Raw genomic sequence first — 18,043 nt, 5'->3', positions numbered from 1 at the left:
AGTAGTTCGTAAGTCGAGGGACCACTGTATGCAGTAATTCCACATAAATAACTGATGCTGTAGTATTAATTTTAATTTAATTTTCAAGGCCAATTGCTAACAAATCTGACAACAAATATTCAAACACGAGATATCTGTGCTAGGGTCTTTCCTTGAATAATTATTTTGAGAAGATATTACAAAAAACCCTAGCTGTATTTCCATTTAAATACCCAAGAATTGCAAGTTATAAAGGTTACTTACGAAAATAGATCAAACCACTGCTGCTTTGTGACAGATTCCTGGCGCAAAAGCTTTAAAACAATGGGGCGCATGAAATCCCATTTGTCTTCAAACTGAAGTGAACCTTTATTCTGTCAAGAAAAAGAGGAGCATAGTTTAAATATAGGTTAAATAAGAGTGAGTCTTACAGCCCAACTGGATGAATGTTTATTCAGAAGCAAATCCTACTTTGTTCAATGGGACCTACTTCCTATAAGCGCACACAAGACTGCAGCTTTAGTCAAAGAGATCAGCTGGACAGCTGCTGCCTTCAAATAACTTACTGCAGGTTCCCCTCCGAAGTCCCATGATCATACAGTGCTATTTGCAATCCTTAGGGGGAAACACTTCATATCGATCTTAGCACCCAACTGCTTCCTACTGGATTACTAAACTTCAAATGTGAAATACAAGAAACCAGTGCCCTTTACACATGTTTCAATCAGATAATTAGGTTCTTGATTCTTTACAGTAGGCTGCCCATAAAACACTAGCAAACAGAAATCTGTATACCTGACCAATGGTTCAGAACTTGGATTAAACAAGGCACAAGCTATGAAGACACTAAGCAGGTAGGCAATGAAAAACTGATAAATGAAGTTCTTAACTAAGCTTCATTGCTTTCTTTATTTGCATCATTGGGGTGGGAGTGGGGGCTGTGTTAAAACCATAGTCTTCATGACCAAACACTGCAACCTCCAGCACTAGAACTCTCAGCCACTACTAGCACATGTTGTACTCAGCACCCAATTCTCAAGTACAAACCTCCAGGAATGTCCAACACTGAACTAAAACTCAAGCATATGCACTCTGCACTTATCCAAAACAAAGGTTGATGAAAGGAGGCCTAGAAACAGGACATTCAGTCTCAAAATTGCTGTTTTGTTGCTAAAAGATATGGTGGAAGGAGAGAAAGCAACACTGAGATACCGGCACTTCAGACATCTCTGCACTGATACAAGTTCTCAAATTATCACACTTCTGCTTTGAAGAAATAAGAGAAAGCTGAAGTAGAAACACAGACACACAGACACAGAGACACACAGACAGTCCGCCAGTGACACTCTCTGGACCTTCCCCTTTGAGACAGGACTGGAACCAGTTCAAAATGGAACCCTCTAGTCATAAGGAGCCTAGCATGACATGTTTCAGAACTTTAGCGCATACATCCTTGCAGAAGCGTCCACATCTTTCTTCTCATCCCACATCCTCTCTCATAGCTGGCTAAAATCCCCAGGATAACTTGTAACTTAGGAAAGCGGGCAGTAGTAATGTAAGCATATGGTTTACAGTTTTGGATACAGATAAATTGCTGGAGGGAACATCATCATTACATCAACTGGCAAAGAAATTAGAAGAACTGCTGCTCAGGTCTTGAGTTATTGACCCAAAGCCTAGACACACACACGCACACAAACACCACCCATGTCAGCCACACTATAGATGACCATGTACATTCAAAGGAAAATCACAACTGCAAAATACATACTAAGGTAAAGGAGATGAGCTTTCCACCAGTGTTCTCTCTAATTTTTTTAATCTGTGTGCAGAATGAGTTGTGTTCGGGGTGGCAGTATCAAGGCAGTGTGTGCACACATGCATTCAGAGTGGGACCTTCCTGATTCAACCTGAGTGGGATCTAAAATCAACTGAGCAGACATTAAAAAAATATGTGCACACCTTAAAAGAGGGTGCTTTCCACCCTCTTACAAAGTTTCATTTTTACCATTAGTGACTGGTAGATGTTTTATTTTATTGTTTTATTTTGTGAGTCAGCCAGAGAACAACTGTTATGGGGCAGCTAACAAATAAAGTTAATCATCATCGTGAATCACATCAGAGACAAATGACTGTGTTCCCACACACCCACCGCTGTCATCTATATTGCTCTATACTTTTGTTTACTGTCCAGTCTTCGTGCCTAGCTTTCATATAGAAATGATCTAGATACACTCTAGATACAGCACCACAAAGCAAGAAGATGACTATCCTACCCTCTATGCATATAATCTGGCCATTCATTCATTCATGCATTCAATTTGTATACCACCCTTCCTGAAGTAGTTCAGGGTGGTTTACATTAAAATAAAAACACACAGAACACCACAATAAAAATCAAGGAACATTTACACCAGATTAAATCTCAATAAAATTAAGGTTAAAGCTAGATATCATTAAAAGCCAGGCTGAAGAGATAGGTCTTTAAGGCTCTCCTGCAGGCCTCCAAGGAAGACAGTCCTCATATTTATTTATTTTATTAGAAACATTTAATATACTGCCCACTCTGAAGACTCCAGGCAGTGCACAAAAGCATGCAAACAAGGCAACATTAAAAATTACATTCTAAATTAAAAACTAAAACTACTAACAAGAACAAATAGATAAACTACAGGGCAAAAGCCTGGTGAAAAAGAAAAGTCTTCAATAGAGATTTGAAGAGATCTCTAGAGATTTTTATATCCATGGGGATATAATAGAGATTTTTATATCCATGAGGCACACGTTCCACAAGCTAGGGGTGGCAACTGAGAAGGCTGTTCCATTTCTCAGTCAGGTTTTCATTGTTAAGTCCTAGAAGTCCTGGTCCTAGAAGTCCTGGTCCTAGAATTACAGATCATCTCCAAAGTTCATGGTAAGTAATTGCATTCTTTCTCTCTCATTCCCTTACTATAGGGGTTCTCAAATTTGGGTTCCCAGATGCTGTTACAACTCCCATCAGCCCTGCCAAGATGGCCAACAGGATGATGGGAACTGTAGTCCAACAACATCAGGGGACCCAAGTTCAAGAACCCCCTGCATTATCACATCTCATGCAATTACCTTGAAACAATTACCTTGAAACAGACGCTGCAAGTCTCATTTCACAAACTGAGCAAATGATGCAAAGATCAAGCATAGGAAATTGCTTGCTGGATCTGTCAAATCCAGAATCCTCCCCAGTGGACAAGATGCTTCCAAGCAGGCCACAAGCAGGCCACAAGAAGGCAGGAGCCCATCCCATGGTTTACTACCCACAACAACTGGTATTCCAAGGTATACTGTCTCTGAACATGGAGATTCTACCAAGCAACTGCCACAGACAGCTCTATCCCTTTGGGCAACCCTTTTTAAAAAGCCACCCGGGCTGACTGTCCTTCAGCTGTTGAGCACAATCCTTACTGCTCCAGGTAGCACCCCAATGGTTGCCAGTCTTCTCCCCACCAAGAAGCAAGCAAGGCAGAGTACGTTTACCAGCAAAGACTGAGTAGGTGGAAGCTGGGCCCAACCTTGTGCAATTCCCTGTATGTGGCTATGAAGACATGGCCTCTTGAGAAGCTATCTAGGAGAAAGTGAGGCCATGAGAAATTCCTAGGAACTCTGCCCTACTAGGAGTTCCCCCTCCTTCCTGCAAGACAAGAGTTCAGGAAGTAGCGTGGGGGAGAGGGCCAGGGAACTTCTTTGGCTTGCAGGGGCAGGAATGCATCAAGAAAAGGGGTGGGGGGAGGTGGAGAGAGAATTACCTCAAAGCACAAGCCCAACTCAAATTTTGCATCTTTATATTACTACTGCAACATTAATCAATGGGGACTCATTGGTAAATGAGTCAATGGATTGTATCACCAGCCCCTGAGAGAAGTTCTTCCATTCATGGATCCAGACAGCCTGGAAGAGGAATCTTGCAGTACCATCTGGACACATGGGGGAGGGGAGGAAAGAGGATATCAAATCAAATCAATCTTTATTACGGTCATAGACCAGCATTAAAAGAGGATATCTTTTTCTTTTCTGCAATCCTAAAACCTCCCCCAGCTGCACTATAACACTAAAGGTTCAGGTTTGTAGCTGACTGGCAGCACTGAACCCAAACACTTTATTGCTATATAGCTAGGTGGGGGTTATGAAGAATAGGAAAGGAAGGTGTCCTTTTCTCTCTTCCTTCCTCCTGAAACTATCCTGTACAGAATGGGGAAGAGAACTGTTTAACCTCATGACACATCTCCCTAACAGACACTTGTGCCATGGTTCAACTGTCTCAGCATTTCACAAATCCTGGCAGTCACGGAGCACAGACTCCTTTTGGGTCTTTTTCTAGTTCAAAAGTTTTTTATTTTAATTTACAAATGAAGTGTGCTTTGATGCACCTGGAAAGTTCACCCCAAGTATGCAGAAACCACCACCACATTATTTGGATGGCTTCATTTCAATTCAAAACTGATAGTTATAAGATCACCCAAGTTCAATGTTGGAAGGGAAAAGTGGGACTTGCAACAAAAATGTTGCATCTCTCCAATCCAATATAGCAGCCAATGACAGGAAACGGTAAGCCCTTAAAGACTAAATTAGGCCAATTCCCTCTCCTTACACCTCCCACTCCGATTCCATTTCCAACTTTGGCCTTCAACATTCCATAGGCCTTCAGGGCCACTGAGCACACCCAGTTCTCATCAGGCTGCTTTTCAGATTTCCCTCCCATTGTTTTGTTAAATTTTAAATGTACAAACATTTATTTCTGCAGTCTTGGGGAGTTCCAAAAACCATGTCCTTATTTTGGGATGGCTTCATTTTGCTTCCAAACTAACAGGCACTCAACCACTTGAATCTGCTAATTTGTTATTAGTATGTATGCTTATAATGTCTTGCTTAAACTGTTATGTTACATTATTTCCCCTACTAGCTGGGCAAAGAGGCACCTTTCCAACGGGCAATTAATTCTCCTGTGTTTAGCAAAGGGAGAGCAACTGTCCCTATTAAACTTCAGCACAGTGTTACTCCTGTGGCCATTCTGGTGTCTACCTTGTGTTTCTTTTTAAACTGTAAACCCCATCTTCTTTTCTTTCTTTTTACCAAGTACTTGCAGACTGAAGTTTTAAAAGTTCTTTAAGGACTTCTTTGGCAAAAATGGGTAAATAAATTACAACTAGGATGTGTTACTGAACTGAAGCAGAGACCTATTTTCTATTCTCAGCTACAGCATTCGTTTTCTCCAGGGCACTGAGCACATCATCTTATTGGGCCTGTGCCACCCTCTGACATTTCATAGTGTCATTTTAAGCTGCAGACTTTTGAACCAGGGACCATTTCCTACTATATGTGAGCCCAGAGCCCCAGTAAAAGAGGGCTGCATCTTGAAGAGTTATGACCAATAGCAGCCACTGAATTACAAAAAATTAAAAGAGAAGCGCTGATATTGAGTGCACCATCTCTCTAATAATGATTTAGAGGATTTTAGCAGTGTTATGCTGTTTCCCTACAAGATGCTAAGCATTTACTGAGGGAGGTTTTGCCACATTCGCCATTCAGTTTCACATGCTTTTCTTTTTTAACCAGTGTGCTGCTCTAGAAGCTAGAGTTGCTCTAGGGTGTAAAATCATGAGACACAAGAACAAAGATTGTTGGGAATCCAGCTACAACACACACTTTGGATGAAATGAAATCTGATATCACTATAGTACATCAGCAGCTGTTCAACTGTAGCACAGTTGCACAACTGCTGGAAGAGTACCAGAGAGATTGATTTAAATTAAAGGAGCTGGAAGAATAGCTATAAAAAGAACTATGCTATAGGACATTTTCTTCAGTTATGTACTACTTACTAGTGGTAACCTCAGGATGACTTCTTTGAAACAATAGGGTGTGTCCAGATTTAAAACTATTTAACGAGCAAAATTCAAACACAGCAAGCATAGAGATAGTTTGAAAATAGCTGGCATGCTGCAAAGAGCTAGAGTTCCAGGATGACAAGAACAATATAGCAGCAATAGCAAAATTAAGCTCAAATGGAGCTCTCAAGTCAGTTGAGAAGTCTACTCTTGTTCCTTTTCTGCTCCCAGTCAAAAGTTGGAATGGAGGAAGCTTGGCCGGTGATAGTGATAGTCAGGAAAGCAACAATAGTCAAATCTACAAGACCGGATTGGGTTGGAAAGAAGAGCAAAGAAACAATCCCCTAGCTGACGACTGGAGGATATGTGAAGAAGGGGTTATACGGGACTGTGAAAAGTGTGGAAGGCTGCTGCAGCAGAAGCAGTAGTAGAGCAAGGCCTCTGGAAAGAGTGGGGAAAGCACAGCATGATCTTATCCTTCTTTATGGAGAAGTATTGTTCCCAGACTATGGCAAACATCTGTATCGGGCAGCAGCGATATTGGAAGATGCTGAAAGGCATCATCACATACTGTTCGGGAAAAGGCAATAGTAAGCCCCTCCTGTATTCTACCAAAGACAACCACAGGGCTCTGTGGTTGCCAGGAGTCGACACCGACTCGACGGCACACTTTAACTTTACTGTATGTCCCACTGATGTAAATGAGACTGGTTCCCACAAGAGCGTCCATAATACTGCAGCCGATTGCTCTTAGTAATATGAAGACATTGTTTAATGTAATGCTTCAATTTAGGCTTGAAAATCTTGGCGAGACCTGGAATGCACAGAGTATTTACTTACCTGCCTTTGTAGCTCATCCTATTCCAAAGTCACATGGTACAGGTAACAAAATATAGCAAGATACACCATCTAAAATAATCCAATAAGTTTACTCCATCTTTAAATAACATTCTGAATATGGGTGTAAACTACCATCAATATTAAATTATCTCTCTCACTCACTCACCCACCCACATTCTGGAGTGCACTGAAAACCTTGTTTTTCAACGAAAGCCTGTGAGTTACATCTATTGTATGGAAACACAGAGCCTCTGCCTCTTCATTCTTCTGCTCCTGCCCTGTCCCTATAGGCATCTCAAGAATGCTATCATGTTCCCCTCAGTCACCTCTTCTAAAACATAGCCAGTTCCTTCAACCTTTCCTCACAGGGCTTGTTCCAGCCTCTCATCATCTTCACTGCCCCCCTCTAAACCTGCTCCAAATTGCTGACATCTTTTCTAAAGGGAGGTGCCCAGAACTGAATATAGTAGTCCAGTTGAAATCTGACTAGTTAAGAACATAAGAACAGCCCTGCTGGATCAGGCCCAAGGCCCATCTAGTCCAGCATCCTGTTTCACACAGTGGCCCACCAGATGCCACTGGAAGCCACAGGCAGGAGTTGAGGGCATGCCCTCTCTCTTGCTGTTTCTCCCCTGCAACTGGTATTCAGAGGCATCCTGCCTTTGAGGCTGGAGGTGGCCTATACTCCTCCAACTAGTAGCCGATGATAGATCGCTCCTCCATGAGGTTATCGAAACCCCTCTTAAAGCCATCCAGGTTGTTGGCTGTCACCACATCTTGTGGCAGAGAATTCCACAAGTGGATTATGCATTGTGTGAAAAAGTACTTCCGTTTGCAGGTCCTAAATTTCCAGGCAATCAAATTCATGGGATGACCCCTGTTCTAGTGTTATGGGAGAGGGAGAAGAATTTCTCTCCACTTTCTCCACACCATGCATGATTTTATAGACCTCTATCATGTCTCCCCGCAGACATCTTTTTTCTAAACTAAAAAGCCCCAGGTCTTGTAGCCTTCCCTCATAAGAAAGGTGCTCTAGGCCCCTGATCATCTTGGTTGCCCTCTTCTGCACCTTTTCCAGTCCTACAATGTCTTTTTTTAGATGTGGTGATCAGAATTGTACGCAGTACTCCAGGTGTGGCCTCACCATCATTTTGTATAAGGGCATTATAATATTAGCCGTTTTATTTTCAATCTCCTTCCTAATGACCCCTAGCATGGAATTGGCCTTTTTCACAGCTGCCGCACACTGAGTCGACACTTTCAACGAGCTGTCCACCACGACCCCAAGATCCCTCTTGGGGGATCAAAACAAAAAGGAACTATTACTTCTCAGGACTTGGAAATGATGGTTAATAGGGATGTGCACGGAACCGCAGGGGCCAGTTTGACGACCGGGGGGTGGTTTTAAGGGCAGGGGAGGATGAATTTCCCCTACCACACCCACACTGTGATTCCCTAAAAGCCCATCAGGGTGGCGGCATACCTCCCTGCCACCCCATCCCAACGTCGTCTGGATATGACTGGAAGTACTAGCTGTGCCTGCACATGCTGTGCTTGCGTACAGCAGGTGCATGCATGCAATGTGTGTGTGCAAGCGCAGCTAGTACTTCCGGATCGTGCACATCCCTAATGGTTAATACAGTCTGAAACCACAATAGACATTTTTGCAGTTACCTCACACTGCTGACGTGTGTTCATCTTGTGAGAGACTACAATCCCAAGATCCTTGATCTTATACCTGCATTTGATTTTTTAAAAATCTAAATGCAAAAGTTTGCCGAATATCATGTTTCAGCCCAGTTTTCCATTCTAAGAAGGCCATTTTGAATGTCATTCCTGTCTTCTGAAGTATTAGCTATCTCTACCAGTTTTGTGATCTGCAAATATGAGGATTCTCTCCACCCCTTCATTCAAGTCACTGTTAAAAATGTTGAAGAGCACAGCGCCCAGCTCAGAACTCTGCAGCACCCTACTTGAAACCTTCTTCCAGTTTGATGAGGAGTCATTGATAAGCATTCCAAACACAGTTTTCTAACTAGCTGTGAATTCCCCAAACAGTAACATCTAGTCTGCAACTGTCTAGTTTGGTAATCAAAATATCATGAGTAACTTTGTCAAATGCTTTGTTGAGGTCAAGGTAAGTTATGTTTAAATAATTCCCACAATTCTCTATGCTACTATCCCGATCAAAGAAGATGATACTATTAGTCCGGCAGGATTTATTCTTGACAAATCCATGCTGGCTTTTAGTAATCACTCTATTACTATCAAAATACTTATAATCTTATATAAATTATAAATCTGTTTTACAATCTTTTCTAGTATCTTATCAGACTGGCTGGTCTGTAGTTCTTCCATTTTCCCCTCTTTAAAGTGTGGGACGTTGGCCTGCCTCCAGCCTTGTGGCACGTCACCCATTCCTCCAGGATGTCTTAAAGATATAGGAAAGAGTTCTAAGAGTAATACCAGTATGTGCTTTTCATACCTCGGAATATTAGACAGATATTTCCTGGACAACTCCTTATCAGTCTTGAACTGCACCCCTGATCCTTCACCACTCATGCTGCTTTTCTGTTGCACAAGGTTTCCCTTTTGGAAGCAGACTGTGGCAAATAGGGGTTGAGCAGTTCTACCTTCCCTCTGTCACCCATTAACATTTCATCATCCTTACTGAGCAGCAGGCCTACCATTTTCTTCCTCTTCCTTTCAACTTACTTGAAAAAGCCATTTTTGTTGTTTTTCCGCATCCTGTGGCAGCTTCAATTCATTCTGAACTTTAGCTCTCTTAACACTGTCCCAACACCATTTCTGCAGTGGACTAAATACAGCCTACAAGACCACCTCCAACCTTCCGATTCTATTATTCTAACAGTTCAGAGATTGGGGTTCATTTACTTAATCTGAATAGCAATGTTCTTGAGCAGCGATGGTCAACTTCTGTATTATCAGGGGCCACTAAGTTTTTCAAACATTACAAGGTTCCAAACTATCCAAAAATCCCAGATAGTCAGGCTGCATTAAAAGTTGGCATCACCCAAGCACACACATTCAGATATATGTCATGGTCACCGAGAGTACTGCTGAACAAATTTAGCAGCAGTCCTTTGCCTTACGGGAATGTGTATGGGATAGCAGTTTAATAGAATCTATGTGAATAATAAACAAAGTATCTTTTTTCACAAGTGAAAATACTAGCAAAAAGATTGATTATATCTCAGTTAAAATTTAAGGTAAGGTCAAATAAAGATACTTCAAGAGGTGGTTCAGGCCTATAAACCACTAGCTGCCCACAGTCACAGAAAGCTCTGTATGTGCTAGCCCCATTTTAGCTTGGTATCACCAAATTACCCAGGCATACTTCTCAGCATAGTTCTGAAGTTATGTCCCTTTTAAAAATGTATCTCAAACTTCACATCATAATTCCAGGCATTTATGAGGCATCAAAAACTTAAAACCAGTCTATTTCAATCTACTGAATTTCAAGTTGGTGTGTGCTCTTAAAGTTGGAACTGGAAAAAACACCACCACAATGAAGTTCCACTTGAGCTTTGTTGTGCATATCTATAATTTCAAACACTGCTGGGGCAAAATTTAAAACTCATCTTATTTTAATCAATGAAAAAAAGAAGTGAAAACTGAAACAAAAACACATTTGGCTACAAGAGAAGGCTATTCTTGTTATATGAGCTCCCAAGGATCTGAATTATCCACAAGCCTTTCAGCATATTCCCATGAAATAGCATCCATTTACCAACTATTACGAGTATCTCAATTAGTTTGACCATGCAGTACAGGAAAAGCCCATAGGTCAGCTTTTATAACATGCTGTGGTCTCAGATTTAAGAACTTTGCTTTTTTTAAAAACCCACTATTTATCAAATTACAAGGAGGTAGAAAAAATGATGTGTAGGGATGTGCATGAAGTGTTTCGTGCACATCTGGGGTGGGGGTGGAGAGTGGGTGCTTTAAAAGGAGGAAGGCAGGTCTTACTTGCCACCCCCCACCATTCCTCTGCTGCACAGTCCGTATTAAATGCCACGCAGCTGCAGCGCTGCAGCCAGCAGCCCATGGGCAGCATCAACACATAAATGGTGTCTGCACACGCATGGTGGGCCAGTGGTGAAGTGATGGAGGGGCAGGTAAGACTTGCCTTCCTCCTCTTAAAGCCAAAACAATTCGGCTGGGGCAGCTTGAAGAGTTTTGGCACCTCGAATTAGAGGCACCATGCACACCCCTAATGATGTGTGTAATCATTTCTCAGCCTTTCATCTGACAGCAACATGTTTGGGGCAAAAAGATATTGAGTATTTAACACAAACGTTTCAATGGAACTTCAATGGTTATTAATGCAGACAATATGTGAAGATACCTTACATATGAAGTTCGAATCCACATTAAGAAGTGGATTATTTTCTTCAGCACATGATTAGAGCTGTTGTGATGGGGATCCTTAATGAAATCCACAAGCTGTACACACACCCCAATTTTTGCTAAATCATGTCCCCTCCACATAGCCTTCCAAAAATAGTAGCTAAGGGAAGAGCACAAAAGGTAAGGGGAGGGGTGCAAACACTGCCTACAGGTGAAGTAGTAGGAGGCTAATCTACATTTCTTACTTGTGTACTGAAACAGAAGAATGGCAGTTCTTGCAGAATAACTGACAGAACACAAAGGAATGGTTTGATAAGGATGGCAACTGGCAAGCAAATACAGTCCTACCATGGCAAGGTAAGGCAATTGTCTCAAGTAGCAAATTCTGGGTGCCATTAAGGGAAACAAGAGTGGGAGATGTACACTCTGGCCCTATCCATCCCCAGCACAGCATTCCTCCAGTGGCTGTTGATAGTGTTTATCTTATATTCGTTTTTTTTAATTGTGAGTCCATTGGGGACAGGAAGCCTTACTTACTTACTTATTTTTATGTCTGTGTTTCTTTATATCTATCTTTGAGAACTCTTCTTGAAAAGCGGTATATAAATGTTTGTTGTATTTGTATACATGGGAGCAAAATTCACTGGGACGATCTCCTGCAAAAGCTCCACTGAATGAACAGAAATAGCACAAGTGTATGGCAGCTTATTTCAGTGGTGTGCAGGTAAACTTCCACAATGGATCATTGTGTCCGATGTCAAGTAATGTTAAAGGAGTGCAATTCACAGCCCAATTGTACATATTTACTCAGAAGCAAATGCCACAGAGTTCAATGGGATTTACACCAAGCATACGTGCATAGGATCGCAAGCTCATGCCCCACAATGGGGAGGTGCTATAGCTTGTTTTGTATGCAGAAACTCCTAGGTTCAATTCCTGTTATCACTCATTAACAAACCTCTAGTAGCAGAACTGGGGAAAGCCTGACACTTTGGAGCGTTTGCTGTAGTAAATAATAACGGCCTAGAAAGACCAAGTAAGACTGGTTCAGTATAAGGCAGTTCCACATATTCACAAGCATGTGAACATAAGTTTTAAAAACTGGTCCCCTCTTCTCGCCGTTGCAAAAACATTCTCCACACAGATAGTGCCAATTTGGTGCTGCTGATGTTACTGCTGATGTTGCCAGACCTGCTACCAAGAATTTCATCTCCAGCCCCTAGCCCCTTACCTAACCAAACACACCCTCCTCCTCATCACCCCCATGGCTTAGTTAGCCCAACCAAACAGGTATTACAAAGCTTTTCACAGAGCACCATCCCGAACCCAAGAGCCACACCAACAAAAACAACAACAACAACAACAACAACAACAACACCCTAAGGGAGGAAAAACACATTTGGGACTCCAGGGCCCAGAGGCAGGGGGCAGGCACCCAACTCCACGTTTTCCTGTAAACAACCATAACAAACATTTATATACCACCTTTCAACAAAAGTTTCCAAAGAGGCTTACACAGAGAAATAATAAATAAATAAGATGGCTCCCCCTGTCCCCAAAGGGCTCACAGTCTTAAAAGAAACACCAGCAACTGCCACTGGAGGAGTAACTGTGCTGGGGCTGGATACGGCCAGTTGCTCTGCTCCCCCTGCTCACTATAAGAGAATCACCACGTTTAAAAGGTACCTCTTTGCCCAGTTAGCTTAGCAGGCAGCTCCTGCCCTTCCCTTCGGGAGCAGGAGGAGGCAATTATCGGGGGAGCCCTGAAGAGAGCGGGACCCAGAGCCCTCCCTTCCCGCTGAGGAGGGCGCGTGTGACAGATCCTTTCACAATACGCCTGCTGCTCCGCTGGCAGCCGCCTTCGCCCCGCTTCTCACCCCACTCTCGGCAGCCAACTCCTTTCGTCGTGCAGCGGCCCGAGCCCAGCACTTCGTCAGCCCCTCTCAGCCCCCCAGCCCGCCCTCTCCTGCTCGCACCTCCTGCTGCCGCTGCTCGCGAACTCCGCAGCTCCTCCTCACGGTCTCTGCCCCCACCCCCGAGGGCCCGCCGCTCAGAGGCTCGCCGTCCCCTCGGCCGGCCAGCCTGCCAGGCCCGGCCGGGGCTCGGCTCGCCTGCCTCTCTCTCTCTCTCTCTCTCTCACCTTTAACAGATTAGACGTCGCCATGTTCCACACACTCTCACGCTCACGGCGGGGCCTGGCCAGGCCGCCGGTGGCGGCGGCGGCGGCAGCAGAAGCCGCGGCCGTTCCCCCGCTCGCTCCGCAGCGGGTCTCGGGCTGGAGCCGCTGGGGCTTTACATGCTCTCGGCCGCCCCGCACGGGACGGCAGCGCGAGGCGAGACAAGACGCGATGCCCTCCGGCTCGACGGTCGGTCGGCGGGCGACGGGCTGCTCGCCGCGGCGGCGGCGGCTCCTCTCACCGCCTCATGGCGGAACCAACCCAGACAGGACAACGCTCGGGGCACTGGCGGTGGCAGCGGCTGCCCGGCTCCGTGCGAGGGGCTGGGCGAGCCCACATGATGCGAAGCAGAGGAGCCGGACGCGCCGCCGCCGGAGGGAAAGAGCGGCGCGGGGCTTCCCAACCACAGTGACCCCTGCCGGGCGGAGGCCGCCTTCCTCCTCCGCGGCTTTTCTCTGAGACTCTTCTTTTTCCTCAACCGTCCAGCCCAGCGTGTGTGCGCCCACAGAGTCAGGCGTGGCTGGGAGGACCCCAGTCTGCGTAGAGCAAACCGGCATTGCTAGCATCGACCCTGCAGACACCTGCTGCCATGATTTTCTCTCAGGGAACCCAGTGGGAGCTGCACTTCGGTGGGGAGAGCTAAGGAGCTTGCTTTGAGTGGATACTTAGCACTCCCAATACACTACAATTCCCAGGATCCTTTTGGGGAAGCCATGATAGTTTAATTGGTGTCTCAGGTCTTGCCCAGACGGTCAAAAGGTCTTTCTTTTCAACCCAAGGCACTCTTACATTTTATATAGGTATAGAGGCCCATTCCTCCTTCCCTGACCACATAACTCTTTTCTCTTTCTTTTTTTGTGGTGGCAGAATTTATTTATCTATATATATATATTCTCTAAGGTGTACCTGTCGCTAATCCCATGCGTGGCAGCTCTCGCAAGAGTTCGCAAGTGAGCTGCCGGCAGGGGGAGAGGAAAGCGGTGGCGCCAGCAGACAGGCTTGCAGGCGAGGCGGAAACAAAACAGCAGCGGGGGGAGAAAATGGCGATGGCAGATGGGTGGGAAAGAAAGTGGCGGCGGCAGATGGGGCAGGGGAGAACCCGAGGCACAGATGCTCTGCGCCCAGCCCAGCTAGTTTGTATTTATTTTTTAAATTTATTTTATTTTGCTTCCTTCCTCTTCTTTATTCTTAAATATAATTTTTACTCTTATTCTGTAGTTATCCTTCATGTCCAGGAAGGATGCATCGCTCTCATGGGTAAGGGAGCGAGCCAGCACCACAACTGGGGAGCTGGAACTTCCTCCTTATGCACCAGGAAGGATGAAGCCTTCCTGGCACATGATGGGGCAAGTCAGCTCCAAAAGCAGCGAGTGTAAACCCCTCACTTTTGGAGATGACTGAGAACAAGTCAGTGTGGCCCAACAGCCAATGTCTTGCAGTACATTATTTATTTTATTATTATTATTATTATTATTATTATTATTATTATTATTATTAACATTTATATCCCACTCTTCCTCCAAGGAGCCCAGAGTGGTGTACTACATACTTGAGTTTCTCCTCACAACAACCCTGTGAAGTAGGTTAGGCTGAGAGAGAAGTGACTGGCCCAGAGTCACCCAGCAAATTTCATGGCTGAATGGGGATTTGAACTCGGGTCTCCCCAATCCTAGTCCAGCACTCTGACCTTTGGAATCCTCTAGGGACTTGTCCTTAGAATGGGCAGCTCCAGGGGCGGAGCCACCATTGCACACCTGGGCAGAGGCACTCTTACCCCTGGACTTTGGAGCCAATGTCCAGGGCCTCCACACCCCCTGGCCTGCCACCTCCAAATCCTCTTTAGTCTGTCCTGGCTGGTGTGGTTTGTGTCCTCAAGAACCTACATGTTAAAAAATGATACTTAACTTGCAGTGGTGGAGGGCCTGGGCCTCCAAAGACCGTTAGGGTCAGGCTCCAAAATTACCTAGATGCACCTCTGCACCCGGGTTCACAGAATCCGGGCTGCCATTCTGGTGGAGCCACCTCACAGCCCATAGCCACACTCCCACATCTGACATCAGACACAGGGGCATGGCCAGATGTGGAAACTTGGTCACATGGCCCCATTCGCGAGGCGCTTCAGCCCACACTGAATTCCCAGCCAGGTTGGAAACCCAGCACTGGCTGAAGCGCCTCGTGAATGCGGCCATTCAGCTCCATTTGCACATCTAGCCACGACTCTGTGTCTGACGTCAGATGCTGGGGATCTGATTAGAACATGCATGCTAGTGTGCACGCACACACACCCCATATCAACACAAATAGGGGCTGACGTTGGCAGATTGCACCCATGCTGCTGGTAGCTTCCTACACTACTGGCCAGCTCTAACTAAAGGTATTCTTGGACTCCCCTCCACTATTTTCCTCCCAATATTTTTCACAACATCAAGCCATTCAAATCTCCAAGATTGCTATCAGTTCTGGCCAGATAGGATAAGCAGAGGGGAAGTGATACAATGTATCTAATTTAGTGGGTGGGTGGAAAGAATGCAGAGTTTTCTTAAGGATTTGGCCATCTTTGTTTTATTAGAAGAATTTCTGATGCATCATATGCGATTGGTGGATCTGATCCTCACTATTCCCCCCCCCCTGCAAAACTTCTGAACGGTATTCATACTTTTGACTGTCACCCCACTCATGTTATCTCAGCTACTGCCACAAAATTTTCTGTTCCAACCAAAATGAGCTCACCAGCTTCTAAATGCACCTTTGCTTCTTTTCCTTTTTGCAGAGACTTTATAGCACAATAAACCCTATTTGTGTTATTTGGCAGATCTATGGAAGGGCAGGCATTACCAGTAGAATGCCAACAGAATAATGCCAGATCCCACTCAGCTAAGGAGATGACACAGACCTGTGGAAAATACACCCAGTATCCCAGGCTATCTATATATTTAATTCTCGTAGACGAGCCTCTGTGGGGATGCGTCCCAGCAACCCAGCTGATTGGCTGGGCGGCGGACGCACCTGATTGGCTGAGGTGCAGACCAATGGCGGCAGCGGGCCTGGCCCGGCTGTGAACATGGAGCCCTGCAGCGGCGGGCCTGGCTGCGGAGGCCAGCAGTGGCGGGCCTGACCTGGCCGGCTGCAGAGGCCAGAGGTGATGGTGGGTCCAGCCAGCTACAGAGGACAGAGGCAGCAGCGGGCCTGGCCCGGCCAGCCACAGAGGACAAAGGCAGCAGCGGGCCCAGCCACAGAGAACAGAGGCAGTGGCAGGCCTGCCTGGCTGTGGAGGCAAGGCCCAGGAGGTGGGGAAGAAAGTGGGGGGGCAGAAGTGGTGGGGGGGAGGGGATGCGGCTGGGCCCAGAAGCAGAGACTGGGGCAGAAGGTGTGTGTGTGTGGGGGGGAGAGATGTAACCACCGGCCCCAAAGAACGCACAGATCCGTGCAGGGTCAGCTAGTCTCATGTAAACAACAAAATAATGCAATTGAGACTTTCTCCTTCTAAACTACTTACTCTGGAGAATAATAAGGTGAAGGAAATACTATTTTTATGGTTGCATGACACTGCACGTCAGGAACGAACGTCAGGAACTTACGTCTTCGGCTAACAGGACTTGCTCTCCCCTACATTTTGGGATTTCCCCCCCATGGGAGATAGAGGTGCAAATTATCTAACAACGCTTCACTTTTCCAAGTTTTGGGTTGCGTTTACTCGGGCTCGCTTAAATGTGCTGCCTTCCTCTCTTTTGGAAAGGAGGTTCGCTAAGGATTCTTCAGCTGCAGTTTTCTGCCCCGTGGCTCTGGCCTCCTGGAAACTGTTACCCATGTTCTATTATATTGTTCTTTGTATCGAGGTGTCAGAGAAGAACTTATTTCCCTCGTTAGTTAGATTTTCTGGGGTATGTGAGCTTTTTTATACACAATATTGCTTTGTGGATACTAGCTGTGAGATCACAAAAGTGGTGGCCAAATTTTTTTGTATTGCTATGAGATTAAGGTCTCAATTTTAGGAGCTGTTTTACTGTTTTTAAAGTAATCTATTCTGGATGCTTGTATACTGTTTTATTGTGTACTAGTATTTTCCAGCCCATTAAAATAACGGGCGCTAGTGGCACTGGGTGGGGGAGTACCTTTAAGAGCGGCGGGAGGGTTTACTTACCCCTCCCACTGCTCTCTCACTTGCCGCCGTAATTCTCTGATTAATTGGGGCAGCAGGACACCAGCCACCCCCGCCGCCCCCCCACCTGATTAGGGGCCAAATCGGCCCAAACTACCGCGGCCGCGGCCCGCCCGCCCTCCCAGCTGCCTGAGTCCTAACCTTCTACGCCGATCAGGGACCCATAATTGGAGAAGGAGAGAGGAGCATGCAAACAGAGCTCCTCTCTCTGCAAAGCCTCGGCCCAAACTGGCGCTTTGGGTGCAAAGAACGCCTGGGAGCAGGCATCCCAGGCGTCCTTTGCGCCCAAAGCACCAGTTTGGGCCGAGGCTTTGCAGAGAGAGGAGCTCTGTTTGCGAGCTCCTCTCTCCGTCTCCAATTATGGGTCCCTGATCGGCGTAGAAGGTTAGGACTCGGGCAGCTGGGCGGGCAGGCGGTGGCCGCGGCGGCAGTAGTTTGGGCCGATTTGGCCCCTAATCGGGGGGGGGGGCTGGTGTCCTGCCGCCCCAATTAAAAGATAATTACGGCGGCAAGCGAGAGAGCGGTGGGAGGAGTAAGTAAACCCTCCCGCCGCTCTTAAAGGTACCCTCCCACCCAGTGCCGGACCGCAGTTTGCGGTTCCGTGCACACCTTGTCGGGCCGGTCTCTTCTCCCCGCTCTAATCTCCCTGCCGCTTC

At 45.9% G+C, this 18,043-nt stretch overlaps 1 protein-coding gene across 3 annotated transcripts in view; it reads right to left on the bottom strand.

The window, feature by feature from the left end:
• Positions 1-13,676, bottom strand: part of CUL5 (cullin 5) — a 58,934-nt gene extending 45,258 nt beyond the window's left edge. The window contains exons 1-2 of one of the 3 annotated variants that reach the window (XR_008319772.1): positions 13,192-13,676; positions 244-353 (exon numbers count right to left, since the gene is read on the bottom strand). Coding sequence is in view for 2 of the 3 variants with exons in the window: in XM_053310975.1 (XP_053166950.1) it covers positions 244-353; positions 13,192-13,215 (134 nt within the window). In the remaining variant the exon portion in view is untranslated. Of the gene's footprint in view, positions 1-243; positions 354-12,928; positions 13,010-13,191 lie in introns of those variants that run through there. The other 2 variants (XM_053310975.1, XM_053310976.1) reach the window with 2 other exon arrangements.
• Between the last annotated feature and the right edge of the window lie 4,367 nt (positions 13,677-18,043).

This window comes from Hemicordylus capensis, chromosome 3, assembly GCF_027244095.1.
Source record: "Hemicordylus capensis ecotype Gifberg chromosome 3, rHemCap1.1.pri, whole genome shotgun sequence".
In the NCBI taxonomy this organism is placed as follows: domain Eukaryota; kingdom Metazoa; phylum Chordata; class Lepidosauria; order Squamata; family Cordylidae; genus Hemicordylus; species Hemicordylus capensis.
Note: the sequence above shows the minus strand (reverse complement) of the source record. Positions and strands in the feature narration are given on the sequence as shown.